This window comes from Cinclus cinclus, chromosome 5 (genome assembly GCF_963662255.1).
Source record: "Cinclus cinclus chromosome 5, bCinCin1.1, whole genome shotgun sequence".
Taxonomy (NCBI): Eukaryota; Metazoa; Chordata; class Aves; order Passeriformes; family Cinclidae; genus Cinclus; species Cinclus cinclus.
In genome coordinates, this window is record NC_085050.1 from 1,888,074 (window position 1) to 1,904,701 (window position 16,628).

At 63.0% G+C, this 16,628-nt stretch overlaps 2 protein-coding genes across 4 annotated transcripts; both read left to right on the plus strand.

Moving 5' to 3' along the window:
• The first annotated feature begins 530 nt into the window (after nucleotides 1-530).
• On the plus strand, nucleotides 531-2,041 carry NAT8 (N-acetyltransferase 8 (putative)). The gene is made up of 2 exons (XM_062493626.1): nucleotides 531-562; nucleotides 1,374-2,041. Exon 2 carries the CDS (start codon nucleotides 1,382-1,384, stop codon nucleotides 2,039-2,041), a length of 660 nt encoding a protein of 219 aa, XP_062349610.1. The 5' UTR covers nucleotides 531-562; nucleotides 1,374-1,381.
• An 844-nt stretch (nucleotides 2,042-2,885) lies between these two features.
• VPS16 (VPS16 core subunit of CORVET and HOPS complexes) lies at nucleotides 2,886-16,479 on the plus strand. Of its 3 annotated transcripts, XM_062493905.1 has the most exons (24): nucleotides 2,886-3,013; nucleotides 3,479-3,567; nucleotides 3,650-3,744; nucleotides 4,212-4,340; nucleotides 4,838-4,982; nucleotides 5,352-5,467; nucleotides 5,830-5,952; nucleotides 6,287-6,342; nucleotides 6,486-6,575; nucleotides 7,288-7,382; nucleotides 7,990-8,066; nucleotides 8,149-8,280; nucleotides 9,056-9,183; nucleotides 9,271-9,306; nucleotides 9,930-10,038; nucleotides 10,115-10,249; nucleotides 10,785-10,893; nucleotides 12,032-12,129; nucleotides 12,975-13,079; nucleotides 13,843-13,920; nucleotides 14,660-14,829; nucleotides 14,914-15,010; nucleotides 15,841-15,944; nucleotides 16,190-16,479. In XM_062493905.1, the coding sequence occupies exons 1-24, from the start codon at nucleotides 2,961-2,963 to the stop codon at nucleotides 16,332-16,334; spliced, it is 2,514 nt and encodes an 837-aa protein (XP_062349889.1). In that variant the 5' UTR covers nucleotides 2,886-2,960; the 3' UTR covers nucleotides 16,335-16,479. The 3 variants fall into 3 exon arrangements, with proteins under 3 accessions (XP_062349889.1, XP_062349890.1, XP_062349891.1); XM_062493906.1 differs by lacking the exon at nucleotides 5,830-5,952; XM_062493907.1 differs by lacking the exons at nucleotides 7,288-7,382; nucleotides 7,990-8,066; nucleotides 8,149-8,280; nucleotides 9,056-9,183.
• The last annotated feature ends 149 nt before the right edge of the window (nucleotides 16,480-16,628 follow it).

A 16,628-nucleotide genomic window follows, 5' to 3' on the forward strand; every position in this document is an offset into this window, starting at 1 on the left:
GGATCCATCACTGCCGTATCCCCGGGATTTGGGGGGGGGGGACACGGGTCCTGTGCGGTGCCCCCCATACCACTTCCCGGTCCCCCCCCCCCGCCCTGCGCGGATGCTGCTGATCCCCCCCAAATCCCCCCCCCCCCCCCCCCCCGTGACCCCATAACCTTCCCGGGATCGCTTTATGGCATCATCCAGCATCGCCGGGGGCAGCGCTCGCCACTCGGCGCCTGCGCTCGCCGGAGCCTCCGCCGGCCCGGGCGCAGCTCAGAGAGGGGGTGTCCCCCCCCGTTCTGTCACCAGAGCCCCCCCAAACCTGAGCGAGCCCCCCCACCCAACGTGGCGCAGAACAATGGGCTGAACGCACTCGGCATCTTCCAGGGCTGGGAGGCCGGGCCGGGGGTTGCGGCAAACAACGACGCCCACCCCCTAAAAAAACCCCAGCCCCTCGGCGTGGTGTTGGGGGGGTCACCGAGCCCCCCACGGCCCGGTGAGGGCCCCCTCGGTTTGTCCCGAGGAGCTGCAGAGCCGCCGGCCCCGGTTTGAGGAGCTACAGCGGCGGCAGCAGCAGGTGTGTGTGGGGGGGGGGGGGGGGGGGGGGCTGGGATGTTTTCTTTTTTTGGGGTGCGGGAGTGGGGGGGGGATTCAGTGCGGACCCTGCGGGTTTGGCGCAGTTTGGGGACCCCCATCCCCTTCGCTGTGCCCAGAGTCCGCCCAAACCCCGAACGGCCCCGGATGGTGGGGGGGGTGCTGTCCCCGTGTCCCCTCCTGTCCCCCCCCACCGTGTCCCTTTGCCCCGCTCTGGCACGGCACGGCACGGCAAGGCACGGGCCGGCGGGCAAAGGACGCTGCCCACGGGTTGCCCACCTTTGCCCGGGGCGGGTCGTGACGCAGCTCCCGGTGAGTTCCGGGGTCCCGAGGAGGCGGGAGGGGGGGTGGGGGGCACCCCCAGACCCTGCTGCTGTTCCCCTGTGCCCCCCCCCCCCCCCAGTGTCCCTGCTGCCACACTGGGTGTCCCAGTTAAACCCCCTGCCCGGCTGGGGTCGGGGGATGATGAACCCCTGAAGGTCCATCAAGGTGGGGGGGAGGGACCCCCCGTTTTTTTCCCCCTTGCTTCCGGGGGACCCCCACGTGGGAACGGCATCGGCACTGCCTTGACCCCCCCGTGTGTCAGCCCTGGGATCGGTCTGGGGGTATCCCGGGATTCCCATCCATGGCACTGCCCTGACCCCACTGTGCCATCCCAGAAATGTATTTGGGACTATCCTGGGGGTCCCTGTGAAGGTGGGCGCTGCCCTGACCCCCCCCCCGTACCACCCCAATGACGGGATCTGTTGTCCCCTACTCACCCCCAGGTCGCTCCCCTCTGTCCCACCCCACAGGTGCCCCCATGGCGTCGTTCCGCATCCGGCAGTACCAGGACCAGGACTACGAGGCCGTGCGGGCTCTGTTCGCCCGCGGCATCCTGGAGCACGCTCCGGCCGGGTTCCGGCACGTGCTGCGGGCGGCGCGGGTGCGCCTGGCGCTGCTGGCCGTGTTCGTGGCCGCGCGGGCGGCCGCCGGCTCCTGGGTGCTGGGGCTGGGCGCGGTGGCGCTGGCGCTGGTGCTGCTCTGGGTGCTGGTGCGCTCGCTCAGCGCCGAGTACGTGCGCGACGCGCTGGGCACCGACCTGTGCGACGTGGCCGGCTCTTACCTGCGGGCACCCGACCGCTGCTTCTGGGTGGCCGAGGAAGGTGGCGCCGTGGCGGGCATGGTGGCGGCGGTGCCCGCGGGCCGCGGGGAGCTGGAGCTGAAGAGGATGTCGGTGAGCCGGGAGCACCGCGGGCGCGGGTTGGCGCGGGCGCTGTGCCGGGAGGTGCTGGCTTTCGCCCGTGCCCGCGGTTACGGCGCCGTGGTGCTCAGCACCTCCATGGTGCAGGTGGCGGCGCAGCGCCTCTACGAGGGGCAGGGGTTCCGGAGGGTGGGCAGCTCGTACCCCTCGCTGCTGGGCACTTTGCTGAACTTCCAGATCTTTCATTACCGCTGTGATTTAGGGGATGGCGCCAAGTAGGGTCCGAGTGGGCGCTGGGACGGGCGGCACCGCCACCCCAAACCTGGCGCCCGAGGCGCTGCCGCGGCACCCGAACCCCGGGCGCGTGCGGCGCTGTCGTGGCACCCCAAACCCGGCCCCAGGACACGAGGCGTCACCCCGGCACTCCCCTGGCACAGCAGCACCGACACAGCACCGCCACGACCCCAGGACACGAAGCACCACCACGGCCCCACAGCCTGGCGCGCGTGGCGCTGCCGCGGCGCCGCCAGCCCCAGGACGTGCGGCACACTGCCTTGGCACCCGACTCCACCACAGCGCTCCAACCCTGGCACCACCATGGCACCCCTTCCTGGATTTCCAGCAGCGGGAAATAAAGATAGACCTCTGGGAGCACTGTGTGTGACAAGGGACGTCTTGGGGAATGGGGGACATCCCGTGGGGGTAAGGGGGGCACGGCGAGCACTTTGCTGGAGAAGGGATACCTTGAGGGACACCTTGGTGGAACGGGGGACTACTCTGGGGATAAGAGACCTCTTGGGGAACCGGAAATACACTGGGGGACAACGGAGATTTTAGGGGAGTGAGGAAGTCTGGGGACAGGGGACGCTTTCGGGGACAAGGGCTGTGCCCTCACCCAAGATGGCGGCGGTTCCCCTTTCTCGCTGCCCTCACCCAAGATGGCGACGGTTCCCCTGTCTCACTGCCCTCACCCAAGATGGCGGCGGTTCCCCTGTCTCACTGCCCTCACCCAAGATGGCGGCGGTTTCCCATTCACCTATCCGTGCCCTCATCCAAGATGGCGGCGTCCTGCCCGGCGTCACGGCGCGACGTGCGGAGCGTGACGCGCTGAGGGAGGCGCCGGGACCGCCGGGTCCCCATCCCGGTGTCGGTCCCGGTTCCCCTCGCCCCGTCCCGGTTCCCCCGTGCCGGCCGCGCCATGGATTGTTACACGGCCAACTGGAACCCGCTGGGCGAGGAGACCTTCTACCGGTGAGGGGCAGCGGCGGCGGCACCGGCCCGAGGGTGCTCAGGGGTGCCGGGGTAGCGATGGGTGTTGGGGCCGCCTGGGAAGGGGGTCCCGGGGGTGCTCGGGGTGGGGTTCTGGGCCTAGTTCGGCGGTTCTGGGGTAGCCACGGCCCTGGCGGGGACGGGAGTCCTGGGGGTGGTTGAGGGGTCCCGGGGGAGCTCCTGGGGTTGGCTGGAGGAAGGTCCTGGTCCTGTGGGTCCCGAGGTGGCTCCAGGACCTTGGGATGGTCTGCGGGATTCCTGGGGATCTCTGGGGGTTCCTGGGCTGTGTGTGGGTCTCAGGGTTCCTGGGGTTTGTCAGGGGAGTCCCAGGGCCAGCTCGGGGCTGTGGCTTCCCCATCCCTGTGCCTGCTGCATGTCTGTCTGTCCATCCATCCATCCATCCATCCATCCATCCATCCATCCATCCATGTGTCCGTGTCCCGGCAGGAAGCTGGAGCTCTACTCCATGGAATGGGGGCTGCGGGAGGACCTGCGTGACTGCGTGGTGGCAGCTGCTCCGTACGGGGGTCCCATCGGTGGGTGCAGCCCCCCTGAGCCCCCTCCCCGAGCTGGGGCTGTGCCACTGGTGGCTCAGGGACTGTCCCCTCTTTCTCCCAGCCCTGCTGAGGAATTCCCGGCGGGACAAAATACCCGGTGCCCGCCCGCTCCTGGAGATCTACTCGTCCTCAGGGCTGCTCCTGGCCAGCGTCCCGGTGAGCCGAGAGGGGATGGTGACCCCGGGATTGGGGACAGGGAGCTGCCCTGGGATGGGATGGGATGGGATGGGATGGGAGTGGAGCAGGAGAACCCTTTCCCTGTTCGCCCAGGGGTGGAAGAGGAGGATGGGATGGGGTTTGGAGCCACAGGAACATCCTCCCTCCCCGCTGCCTGGGGCTGGGGGGGACACGGGGCAGTGGAGGGACAGCGCCACAACTGCAGGGACCCACAGAGCCAGGTGGGATGTTGGACCTCTGGGTGAGGTGCTGGACTTTTGGATGAGGTTTTGGACCTGTGGATGAGGTGTTGGATCTTTGAATGAGGTGTCCAACTTCTGAATGAGGTGTCCAACCTCTGGGCAAACTGTCCGAGCTCAGCCATGGCCACTGAGCCCAGGTGTGTCCCTGGAGGGACGTCCCTGGCTCCGGGCTGTCTGGGGCTGACCCTTCCCTGCCATTCCCAGTGGAAGAGCGGCCGCCTGGTGCACCTGGGCTGGACAGCGGGGGAGGACCTGCTGTGCATCCAGGAGGATGGGACTGTCCTGGTCTACAACCTGTTCTGCGAGTTCAAGAGGCACTTCAGCATGGGAAACGTGAGGGAATGGGATTTGGGATGGGGAAAGTGGGAAGGGACCTCACAGCCCATCCCCATTCCACCCCTGCCTGGGAAGGAACACCTCCCACTGTCCCAGGTGGATCCAAATCCCAGTGTCCAACCTGGCCTTGGACACTGCCAGGGATCCAGGGGTAGCCACAGCAAATCTGAGAATTCCATCCCACCCCCTCCTCACCTTCCCAGCCAGGAATTCCTTCCCAAGATCCCACCCCAATCTCACCTTTTCCATTCCTTCACCTTGTTCTGCCATTCCTGAGATGCCCCGGGTGGAGTTTGGGGGATGCAAAATCAACCCCATGGGACACCACAGGGGAGGCAGGGGCTGTCCCATGCCTCGGGAAAGAGCTGGGATCCATCATCCTGGAGGGCAGGAATTCCCCTCCTCGCTGCCTGCATGAGCCGGGCCCCGCATGCCCCCAGTGTCCCCAGTGTCCCCAGTGTCCCCAGAGTGCCATGCCCGTGTCCTTGGCACAGGAGGTGCTGCAGAACCACGTGCTGGAGGCGCAGGTTTTCCACACGGAGTTCGGGACGGGCGTGGCCATCCTGACGGGAGCGCTGCGCTTCTCCCTCGCCACCAACATCGATGACCTCAAGCTGCGCCGCCTGCCCGAGGTCCCTGGTGGGTGTCCCCCTGTCCCCTTTTGTCCCCTCTGTCCTCCCTGTTCCCCTTTTGTCCCCCTCCCCCTGTCCCTCCTGTCCCCCTCTGTCCTTCCCTGTCTCCATTGTCTACCCCTGTCCCCACTCTGTTCCATGTGTCCTTCCCTCAGTGCCCTCTGTCCCCAGTCCCGCTCTGTCTGTCCCTCTGTCCCTCCCTGTCCCTCTTGTCCCCCTGCCCCCACTGCTTTCCTGTCCCTCCCATCCCATTGTCCCCTTTGTCCTCCTGTCCCTGCTGTCCATCTGTCCCTCTGTGTCCATCCCTGTCCCTCTGTCCCTCTGTGTCCATCCCTGTCCCTCTGTCCCTCTGTCCATGTGTCCATCTGTCCCCCAGGGCTGCAGAAGCCCCCTCCGTGCTGGGCCGTGCTGTCCCAGGACAGGGTGACCATGGTGCTGCTGGCCGTGGGACAGGAGCTCTTCCTGCTGGACAACACCTCCTGCTCCGTGGTGGTGAGGGAACTGGGCATGGCCCCGCTGTCCCCATTGTCCCTTGGGATGCTCCCAGGTCCTTCCCCTGTCCCCTGGGATGCTCCCAGGTCATTTTTCTATCTCATGGGATATTCCCAAGTCCTTCTCCTGTCTCTCCTGTCCCATGGGATTCTCCCAGGTCCTTTCCTTGTCCCTTCTGTCCCATGGGATGTTCCCAGATCCTTTCCCATTCCCCCCCCCCCCCCACTCTCTCCCATGCCCCACTATAGAAAAGAGCCGAGGGCTGAGTGGGCAGGAGGGGACCCCCTCTGTTGTGACCGTGTCCCTTGGGGTCACCCCGAGGCCCCGTTGGTGTCCCCCAGTGACCCCCCTGTCCCTGGCAGAGCCCCCCAGGGCTGAGCCCCTCGGCGGGGCCATTCCTGCACATGGCCGTGTCCTTCACCCACCGGCACCTCGCGCTCTTCTCCGACTCTGGCACCGTCTGGATGGGCACAGCCTCGCTCAAGGTGAGCCCACCAGGGTCTCTGGGGGGTCCTTTTGGGGTCCCTTTGGGGTTCCTGGGTGGTCAGAGCACCCCACATCCTGGCAGAACCCTGAGGCTCGTGCTGGTGCTTTCCCTGTCTCCTAAATCATTTTTTGGGAGGAGATGCAGGAATGTTTCCCATCTTGCTTGGAGCCCTGGTTCCTTCCAGAGCTGGATCTGGAAGCTTCCATGAGGACCCTGTGGTGACACAGCACCCACATTTCCCCATCCCCACATTCCCACATCCCCACATTCCCACATTCCCCCATTCCCAGTGCCTGTCCAGGTGTGTCCCTGAGCCCTCTCCTCTCCCACAGGAAAAGTTCTGCGAGTTCAACACGGGCATCCGATCCCCTCCCAAGCAGATGGTTTGGTGAGCAAACCAACCCTTGGCAGTGCCCACCTGGCACCCCCAGCCTTTCCGGGGGTCCCCTCAGCTCCGCAGGACCCCCAGGTGTCCCTGCTGCAGTTTTGGGGATCCCAGGCACCGGGGTTGATGGGGTTGGGGTCCCCCAGGTGCACGCGGCCCCGGAGCCGGCAGCGAGCCGTGGTGCTGGCCTGGGAGCGGCAGCTGATGGTGGTGGGCAATTCCTCGGAGTGCATCCGGTATCCTTTGGGAGCAGGGACACCCCGGGGCTGCTGCCACCTCCTCTGGCACCCACACTGCTGCCCCTGGGAGTCCCCTCGGTGCCATGGCCCCAGGGATGCTCCCAGGTCCTTCCCCTGTCCCATGGGATGTTCCTGCTCCCTGGGATGTTCCCAGGTTCTTCCCTTGTCCTATGGGATGTTCCTGTTCCCTGGGATGTTCCCAGGTCCTTCCCCTGTCCCATGGGATGTTCCCAGGTCCTTCCCCTGTTCCATGGGATGTTCCCAGGTCCTTCCCCTGTCCCATGGGATGTTCCTGCTCCCTGGGATGTTCCCAGGTCCTTCCCTTGTCCCATGGGATGTTCCTGTTCCCTGGGATGTTCCCAGGTCCTTCCCTTGTCCCATGGGATGTTCTTGTTCTCTGGGATGTTCCCAGGTCCTTCCCCTGTCCCATGGGATGTTCCCAGGTCCTTCCCCTGTTCCCTGGGATGTTCCCAGGTCCTTCCCCTGTCCCATGGGATGTTCCTGCTCCCTGGGATGTTCCCAGGTCCTTCCCCTGTTCCCTGGGATGTTCCCAGGTCCTTCCCCTGTCTCAGGGGATGTTCCTGCTCCCTGGGACACTCCCAGGTCCTTCCCCCATCCCATGGGATTCCCTTCACTCTGTGGTGTCCTGGCAGTGCCAGGGGCTGCTCCCAGCGCTGTGTCCGTGCCCCAGCCCTTAGCAGGAGCCCAGCTTTGTCCTGGATGAGGATTCCCACCTGGTGCCCGAGCTGGACGGGGTCCGGATCCTGTCCCGCACCTCCCACGAGTTCCTGCATGAGATCCCAGGTGAGTCTTCCCTGAGATGTGGGAACCTGGCACAGGAATTCCCAGATTTGCTGTGGCTGCCCCTGGATTCCTGGAAATGTCCAAGGCCATATTGGAAGGAGCTTGAAGCACCTTGGGATAGTGGGAGGTGCTCCCTGGTGGGATGGGATTTAAGGTCCCTTCCCTCCCAAACCATTCCAGGATTCTGGAGCCAGGCTGGGAGAGCTGGGAATGTTCTCCTGGAGAAGGGAAAAATCCAGGGAATCCTCGAGTCCCTTGCAGGGCTCCAGGAGAGCTGGAATTGGAGACAAAGCATGGAGGGACAGGACACAGGGAATGGCTTCCACTGGGAAAGGGGACATTGGGCTGGGATCTTGGGAAGGAATTCCTGCCTGGGCTGGAATTCCCAGATTTGCTGGGGCTGTCCCTGGATCCCTGGCAGTGCCCAAGGCCAGGTTGGATCCACCTGGGACTGTGGGAGGTGTCCCTATGTGGATTCCATGTGGGAATCCCACCCCATTCCATGATCCCGGTGCTGGAGGGTGCTGCCAGCTCCTGGCACTGGGATCAGGTGCCACCCCCAGGCTGGGGCAGCCCCTTTTTCCATGTTTGATCCCCATTCCTGCAGAGGCCAGCCAGGAGATTTTCCGGATCGCTTCCATGGCTCCGGGCGCTCTGCTCCTGGAGGCACAGAAGGAATACGAGGTACCCCCACCCCCCCCAATTCCCAGACACCCACCCGAGTCCTCTGCATCCCAGGGCTTCCCCATTCCCATTTTTCCTGCAGAAGGAGAGCCAGAAAGCCGACGAATACCTGCGGGAAATCCGGGAGCAGCAGCTGCTCCCCGAAGCCGTGGGCCAGTGCATCGAGGCCGCGGGCTACGAGCACGAGCCCGAGACACAGAAATCCCTGCTGAGGGTGAGCTGAAATTTAAAACAAAAACCCAAAAAAAAAACAGCTGAAGAAAATACATGAGGAGTTGGAATGCCAAGGTTTCTGCTGGTGGATTGTGCTAGAGAAAAATTAAACCCCAGGACAACAGAAATGCCGGTGGCAGACAGGCAGGCAGAGGGGATGAGCTGCTGGGAGAATGGAAAACAACCTGCAGGAGGCTGTGCAACAGAAGGAAATCGAAATTTTGAAGCAAACACTCGAGTCAGCCTCCTGTGGCTGTTACACAGTTTTCTTTAACCTGGAGAGCCCTACAGTGCAAACAGGGGAGGATGTTTTCACCCAAATGCACAGATCCCAAAGTGTTCAGCTCAGTGGGGAGCACAGGGGAGGCTGCTGGAGCTGTTGAAGGGGATTTGCAGAGCCCTGCGAGCTCTGTGGGGCTCAGCTTGTGGCGGGGGCTGGGCTGTGCTGTGCCCCAGGGAGCTCAAAGCAGCATCTGCGGGGTTGAAAAAATTCACACATCCCAGAGAAGTGCAGTGCTCTTCCAGGCTCCAGCAGACTGCAGGTCAGGAAAGTTCCCAGTGCACAGCAGTGATAAAATCCCATTCTCACAGACAGGCAGAGTTTGGGTTAGGGGATTAAAACCTCATTTCTGTTCCATCTCTTTTGGGGAAATGGGGAATCCGAATCACAAATCACCTTCGTTCCCTGTGGCGTTATGTGAGCACAGACACAGCAGGAGGAGGGGACAGGCTGAAACCAAAGGATTTTCCCTCTGATTTCCCCCCCAATCCCACAGGCTGCTTCCTTTGGGAAGTGTTTCCTGGACAAGTTTCCCCCGGAGGGCTTCGTGCGCATGTGCCAGGACCTGCGGGTCCTCAACGCCGTCCGGGACTACCAGATCGGGATTCCGCTCACCTTCACCCAGTATCCTACTGGAAATCCTGCCTGGAGTGGGGTCGGGGCATTCCTTGGGCATCCGTGATCCCAAATGTGCCTTGACTGTCCCTGCAGATACAAACAGCTCACCATCGAGGTGCTGCTGGACAGGTGAGAGCGTCCCGAGCCTTCCCGTGGTTCCCATTCCAAATTCTCCATCCCTCATTCTCCGTGCCACACTCCTCATCCTAACTCCTCATCCTAATATCCTCATCCCACAATGCCTATCCCAAAATCCCCATCCCAAAATCCCCATCCCAAATTCCCCATCCCAAATTCCCCATCCCAATTCCCATCCCAAATTCCCCATCCCAAATTCCCCATCCCAAATTCCCCATCCCAAATTCCCCATCCCAAATTACCTGTTCCACATTCCTCATCCCAAATTCCCCATCCCAATTCCCATCCCAAATTCCCCATCCCAAATTCCCCATCCCGAATTCCCCATCCCAAATTCCCATCCCAAATTCCCCATCCCGCATTCCCCATCCCACATTCCCATATCCAGGAGCTGAGCAGCTCCAAGCATTTGGGCACCTCCCAAACCCAACCTCAAATCCTTGTACCCCCAATGTGTGTCCCCTGTCCCCCCATTGTCCCCCCTTGTCCCCCTTGTCCCCCCATGTTCCCCTGTCCCCTCCGTGTCCCATGTCCCCTGTCCCTGTCCCCACTGTCCCTGGTGTCCCCTGTCCCCTCCGTGTCCCCTGTCCCCCCAATGTCCCCGGTGTCCCCAGGCTGGTCCTGCGCCGCCTGTACCCCTTGGCCATCCGGATCTGTGAGTTCCTGCGGCTGCCGGAGATCCAGGGCGTCAGCCGCATCCTGGCACACTGGGCCTGCTACAAGGTCAGGGGGCTACCGGGGCCAGGGGCTGGGCAACCACCCTGGGGACACCTGGGCACGCTCCTGGCTGGCCCCACAGGTGCAGCAGAAGGACAAGTCTGATGAGGAGGTGGCCCAGGCCATCAACCAGAAACTGGGGGACACGGCGGGCATCTCCTACTCGGACATCGCCACACGAGCCTACGACTGCGGCCGCGCCGAGCTGGCCATCAAGGTGGGCACTGAGCTGGCCATCAAGGTGGGCACTGAGCTGGCCATCAAGGTGTGCACTGAGCTGGCCATCAGGGTGGGCACCGAGCTGGCCATCAAGGTGTGCACTGAGCTGGCCATCAGGGTGGGCACTGAGCTGGCCATCAAGGTGTGCACTGAGCTGGCCATCAGGGTGGGCACCGAGCTGGCCATCAGGGTGGGCACCGAGCTGGCCATCAAGGTGTGCACTGAGCTGGCCATCAAGGTGGGCACCGAGCTGGCCATCAAGGTGGGCACCGAGCTGGCCATCAAGGTGTGCACTGAGCTGGCCATCAAGGTGGGCACTGGCCCATAGGGCACTTGTGCTAGCCATGAGGGTGTTCAGTAGCCCAGGGAAGGACCTGGGGTGGCCATGAGGGTGTTCAGTAGCCCAGGGGGACCCGAGGTGACCATGAGGGTGTTCAGTAGCCCACGGGTGACCCGAGGTTGCCATGAGGGTGTTCAGTAGCCCAGGGGGGACCCGAGGTGGCCACCCCCCGGTGCCAGCTGTGTCCCCACAGCTGCTGGAGTACGAGCCCCGCTCGGGCGAGCAGGTGCCGCTGCTGCTGAAGATGAAGCGCAGCAAACTGGCCCTGGGCAAGGCCATCGAGAGTGGGGACACCGACCTGGGTGAGGGGACAGCGGGGCTGGGGGGCAGCAGCGACTGGGGGGCTGGGGGAGCACCTGGGGAAAGTGTTGGGGTCAGGGGAAGCGCCCTGGGAGAGTTATAGGGTCAAGGGGAGCTGCTTGGGAGCATTTTGGGATCAGGGTGAGCCCCTTGGGATCCTTTTGGGATCTGGGGGAGCCCCTTGGGATCATTTTGGGGTCTGGGGGAGCCCCTTGGGATCCTTTTGGAATCTGGGGGAGCCCCCTTGGGATCATTTTGGGATCAGGGTGAGCTCCTTGGGATCCTTTTGGGATCTGGGGGAGCCCCTTGGGATCATTTTGGGGTCTGGGGGAGTCCCTTGGGAGCATTTTGGGATCAGGGTGAGCCCATTGGCATCATTTTGGGGTCTGGGGGAGCTGCTTGGGGTTATTTTGGGGTGTGGGGGAGCCCCCTTGAGCATTTTGGGGTTTGAGGGAGCCCCTTGGGAACCTTTTGGGGCCTTGGGGAGCACATGAAGGGTCAGGGGGGCACAGAGGGGATTAAGAGTGCAGAAAAAAAAACCCAACCCAAACCCTTTGTGCCCCCTGTCCCAAATCCTGTCCCTGTCCCCAATCCCTATTCCTGTCCCAAATCCTGTCCCCATCCCCTTGTTCTCCTGTCCCCAATCCTGTCCCTGTCCCCAATCCCTGTCCCTGTCCCCTTTCCCTAATCTTGTCCCCAATCCCTGTCCCCATTCCTGTCCCTGTCCCTATTCCTGTCCCTGTCCCCAATCCCTGTCCCCAATCCCTGTCCCCAATCCTGTCCCTGTCCTCTTTCCCTAATCTTGTCCCCAATCCCTGTCCCCATTCCTGTCCCTGTCCCCAATCCCTGTCCCCAATCCCTGTCCCCAATCCTGTCCCTGTCCCCATTCCTGTCCCTGTCCCCAAATCCCTGTCCCCATTCCTGTCCCTGTCCCCAATCCTGTCCCTGTCCCCATTCCTGTCCCTGTCCCCAAATCCCTGTCCCCAATCCTGTCCCTGTCCCCAATCCTGTCCCTGTCCCCATTCCTGTCCCTGTCCCCAAATCCCTGTCCCCAATCCTGTCCCTGTCCCCATTCCTGTCCCTGTCCCCAAATCCCTGTCCCCATTCCTGTCCCTGTCCCCAATCCTGTCCCTGTCCCAGTTTACACGGTCGTGCTGCACCTCAAGAACGAGCTCAACCGCGGCACTTTCTTCATGACCCTGCAGAACCAGCCCGTGGCACTGAGCCTGTACCGCCAGGTCAGGGACCCCAAAACTGCCCTGAGAACCCCAAAACTGCCCTGGGCGCCCCAAAACTGCCCTGAGAACCCCAAAACTGCCCTGAGGACCCCAAAACTGCCCTGAGAACCCCCAAGGTGTCCCCTGAGTGTCCCCTTGACCCCCAAAGTGTTCCTTAACCCTCAAGGTGTCCCCTGACCCCCAAGGTGTCCCCTTGACCCTCAAGATGTCCCCTAGACTCTCTGGGTGTCCCCCTGACCCTCAAGATGTCCCCAAGGTGTCCCCTGACCCCCAAGGTGTCCCCTGGATCTCCTCCTGACCCCCAAGTTGTCCCCAAGGTGTCCCTTGACCCCTGGGTGTCCCCCTGAGTGTCCCCTTAACCCCCAAAGTGTTCCTTAACCCTCAAGGTGTCCCCTGACCCCCAAGGTGTCCCCTTGACCCTCAAGATGTCCCCTAGACTCTCTGGGTGTCCCCCTGACCCTCAAGATGTCCCCAAGGTGTCCCCTGACCCCCAAGGTGTCCCCTGGATCTCCTCCTGACCCCCAAGTTGTCCCCAAGGTGTCCCTTGACCCCTGGGTGTCCCCCTGAGTGTCCCCTTAACCCCCAAAGTGTCCCCTTAACCCCCAAGGTGTCCCCTGACCCCCTGGGTGTCCCCTTGACCCTCAAGATGTCCCCTAGACCCTCTGGGTGTCCCTCTGACCCCCAAGATGTCCCCAAGGTGTCCCTTGACCCCTGGGTGTCCCCCTGAGTGTCCCCTTAACCCCCAAGGTGTCCCCTGACCCCCTGGGTGTCCCCTTGACCCTCAAGGTGTCCCCAAGGTATCCCTTGACCCCTGGGTGTCCCCCGGGTGTCCCCTGTCCCCGCAGTTCTGCCGGCACCAGGAGCGGGAGACGCTGAAGGATTTGTACAACCAGGACGACAACCACCAGGAGCTGGGCAACCTGCACGTGCAGGGTGGCTACTGTGAGCAGGTCAGCGGGAGTTCGGGATCGGGACTGGGGAGTTCGGGATTGGGGAAACTGGGATTGGCATTGGGGAGTTTGGGATTGGGACTGGGGAGTTCGGGATTGGGGAAACTGGGATTGGCATTGGGGAGTTTGGGATTGGGACTGGGGAGTTCGGGATTGGGGAAACTGGGATTGGCATTGGGGAGTTTGGGATTGGGACTGGGGAGTTCGGGATTGGGGAAACTGGGATTGGCATTGGGGAGTTCGGGATTGGGGAAACTGGGATTGGCATTGGGGAGTTCGGGATTGGCATTGGGGAATTTGGGATTGGGATTGGGAATGGGATTTGGGAATTTGGGATTGGGATTGGGATGGCGGAGTTCAGGACTGGAATTGGGATTGTGGTAGGGGAATTCAGGATTGGGCTGGGGGAATTGGGGATTGGGGAATTGGGGATTGGGGAATTGGGGAATTCAGGATTGGGCTGGGGGAATTGGGGATTGGGGAATTGGGGAATTGGGGATTGGGGAATTGGGGAATTCAGGATTGGGCTGGGGGAATTGGGGATTGGGGAATTGGGGATTGGGGAATGCTTGATTGGGATGGGGGAGTTCCATGCTCTGCTATATCCGTGCCCTGTCCCCGTGCCCTGTCCCTGTGCTGTGTCCCCGTGCCGTGTCCCCGTGCCGTGTCCCCGTGCTGTGTCCCCGTCCCCTGTCCCCATCCCCTGTCCCCGTCCCCTGTCCCCGTGCCATGTCCCTGTGCCATGTCCCCGTGCCATTCCCAGCGGATCGAGGGCCGTGTGGCCGCCCTGCAGAACGCTCTGGATGAGTTCTACAAAGCCAAGAACGACTTCGCTGCCAAGGTGAGAGTGCCCAGGTGCCACGGGGGACACCGGGGACAAGGGGGACAGCAGGGACAGGGTCAGCTGTGTGGGCCACTGGCTGTCCAGAGGCATGGCTGGGGTGGGGACATGGAGGATGGGACAGGGACATGGGGGATGGGATGGGGACATGGAGGATGGGATGGGATGGGGACATGGAGGATGGGACAGGGCTGGTACAGGGACCCCAAAGCTGGGATGGAGACCCTGGGGCTGGGCCAGGGACCCCAAGGATGGAATTGGGACACTGAGGCTGGGACAGGGACCCCAAGGCTGGAATTGGGACATTGAAGCTGGGACAGGGTGGGGACAGAGACCCTGAGGCTGGAACTGGGCTGGGGTGGGAAATATGGGGTGACACAGGGCTGGGACAAGGACCCCAAGGGTGGCACAGGGCTGGGACAGGGACCTTGGGGCTGGGACAGGGACTCTGGGACCAGGACATCAAGGCTGGATCAGGGCTTGGCCAGGGATACTGGGACCAGGCCAGGGACCCCAAGGCTGGAATTGGGACACTTAGGCTGGGACAGGCACCCCAAGGCTGGGCCAGCAACATCGTGGCTGGGTCAGGGACTGGGCCAGGGACTCTGGGGCTGGGCCAAGGACACGGAGGCTGGCACAGGGCAGGGCTGGGGACGTGGAGGCTGGCACAGGGCAGGGCTGGGGACGTGGAGGCTGGCACAGGGCAGGACCCCAGAGCTGTGACACCCGGGTGTCACAGGCCACGGAGGAGCAGATCAAGCTGCTGCGTCTGCAGCGGCACCTGCAGGAGGAGCTGGACAAGCCCTACCTGGACCTGTCCCTGCACGACACCGTGGCCACCCTCATCCTGGACGGGCACCACAAACGCGCCGAGCAGCTCTACCGGGACTTCAGGATCCCGGACAAGAGGTGGGGATGGGCTCAGAGGGGGTTTGGGGGGCTCCAGGAGGGTTTTGGGGGGCTCCAGGGACAGCCCTGACGCTCCGTGCCCAGGTACTGGTGGCTGAAGATCAACGCCCTGGCCACCCGCGGGGACTGGGAGGAGATGGAGAAGTTCTCCAAGAGCAAGAAGTCGCCCATTGGGTACCTGGTGAGTTGGTCACCCCCTCCCTGCCCTCCCATCCTCTTCCTCCTTTTCTAGCTCCACGATTCTTCTCCTCCTCTCCATCTCTCCCATCCTCTTCCTCCCCTCCCTGCCTCCCCATCCTCTTCCTCCCAATTCCAGCTCTCCCATCCTCTTCCTCTCCATTCCCACTTTCCCATTTCCTTCCTCACCATTCCGACTCCCCCATCCTCTTCCTCCTTCTCTAGCTCCACCATCCTTTTCTTCCTCTCCATCTCTCATCCTCTCCCTCCCCTCCCTGCTCTCTCATCCTCTTCCTCTCTTCCCCAGCTCCACCATCCTCTTCCTCCCCTCCCTGCCCTTCCCACCTTCTTCTTCCCCTCTCTAACCCTCCCATCCGCTTCCTCCTTCTCCAGACATCCCATGCTTGCCTTCCCATCCTCTTCCTTCCCATTCCAGTTCTCCCATCCCCTTCCTTCCCTCTCCATCTCTCCCACCCTCCCATCTTCTTCCTCCTGTCTCCAGCCCCTCCATCCTCCTCTTCCCTTCTCCCCTGCTCTTCCTCGCCTCTCCATCTCTCCCATCCTCTTCATTCCCATCCCAGCTCTTCCACACTCTTCCCTCTCTGACCCTCTCATACTCTTCCTCTCATCCTCTTCCTCCCTTCTCTGACCCTCCCACCCTTTTCCTCCTCTCCATCTCTCCCATCCTCTTCCTCCCCTTTCCACCTCCACCATCCTTTCCCTCCTCTCTCCAACCCTCCCATCCTCTTCCTCCTGTCTCCAGCCCCTCCATCCTCCTCTTCCCCTCTCCCCTGCTCTTCCTCACCTCTCCCCTGCTCTCCCTCCCCTCCCCAGCCCTTCGTGGAGGTGGCAGTGAAGCACCACAACCGCTACGAGGCCAAGAAGTACGCGCCGCGCGTTCCACCCGAGCAGCGCGTCAAGGCCTTCGTCCTCGTGGGGTGCGTCCTGAGGGGACACCCTGGGGACTTCGGGGGGACACTGGGACGTGACAGCACAGCTGGGACGTGACAACGCAGCTGGGATGTGGCAGCGCACAGCGCAGGAGCGGGGGTTTGGAGGGGGGTGACACCGGTGGGGACGGCGGGAGCCGCTGGGGTGGTGGCACAGCGGTGACACCCTGGGGGTGGCTCTGTGTGGCCGTGCTGTCCCTGTGCTGTCCCCACACGGCTCGCTGGCTCTGCAGGGACCTGGAGCAGGCGGCCGAGGCGGCCATCGAGCGCAAGAACGAGGCCGAGATGAGCCTGGTGCTGGCGCGGTGCTCGGCCGGCACCGACGGCGCCGTGGCCGAAAAACTCAACCGGGCCCGGGCACAGCTCCTCAAAAAGTGACTCCCCAATCCCGGGGACACCCTTGGGGACACTGTCCTGTGTCCTCTGGAAGCTGCTCCTCGTCCTCGCTGGGTGCCGGAGGTGGCAACGGGACCCTGCTGGGCACATGGGGGTCCCCTCCTTGTTTGTGCAATAAAGAGAAGAGCTCCGTGTCCTGTGTCACCAAACGGGGGCGTGGGGGCTTTGGGGACAGCGGGGTGGGGTGGGAGGGGACAGGCGGGGGACATACACGGGGGCTTGGAAGGGGAGGTCACTGTGTGTCGCCAAGGGTCACTTGGGAGGACGCTGGGGGGT

Excerpts from the sequence above, each read along its gene's own strand:
- NAT8 (XM_062493626.1), top strand. The coding sequence starts at position 1,382 with ATGGCGTCGTTCCGCATCCGGCAGTACCAGGACCAGGACTACGAGGCC.
- VPS16 (XM_062493905.1), top strand. The coding sequence starts at position 2,961 with ATGGATTGTTACACGGCCAACTGGAACCCGCTGGGCGAGGAGACCTTC. Across the intron at positions 10,039-10,114 it reads CACACTGGGCCTGCTACAAG|GTGCAGCAGAAGGACAAGTC; the intron begins GTCAGGGGGCTA and ends CTGGCCCCACAG. Across the intron at positions 10,894-12,031 it reads GAGTGGGGACACCGACCTGG|TTTACACGGTCGTGCTGCAC; the intron begins GTGAGGGGACAG and ends TCCCTGTCCCAG.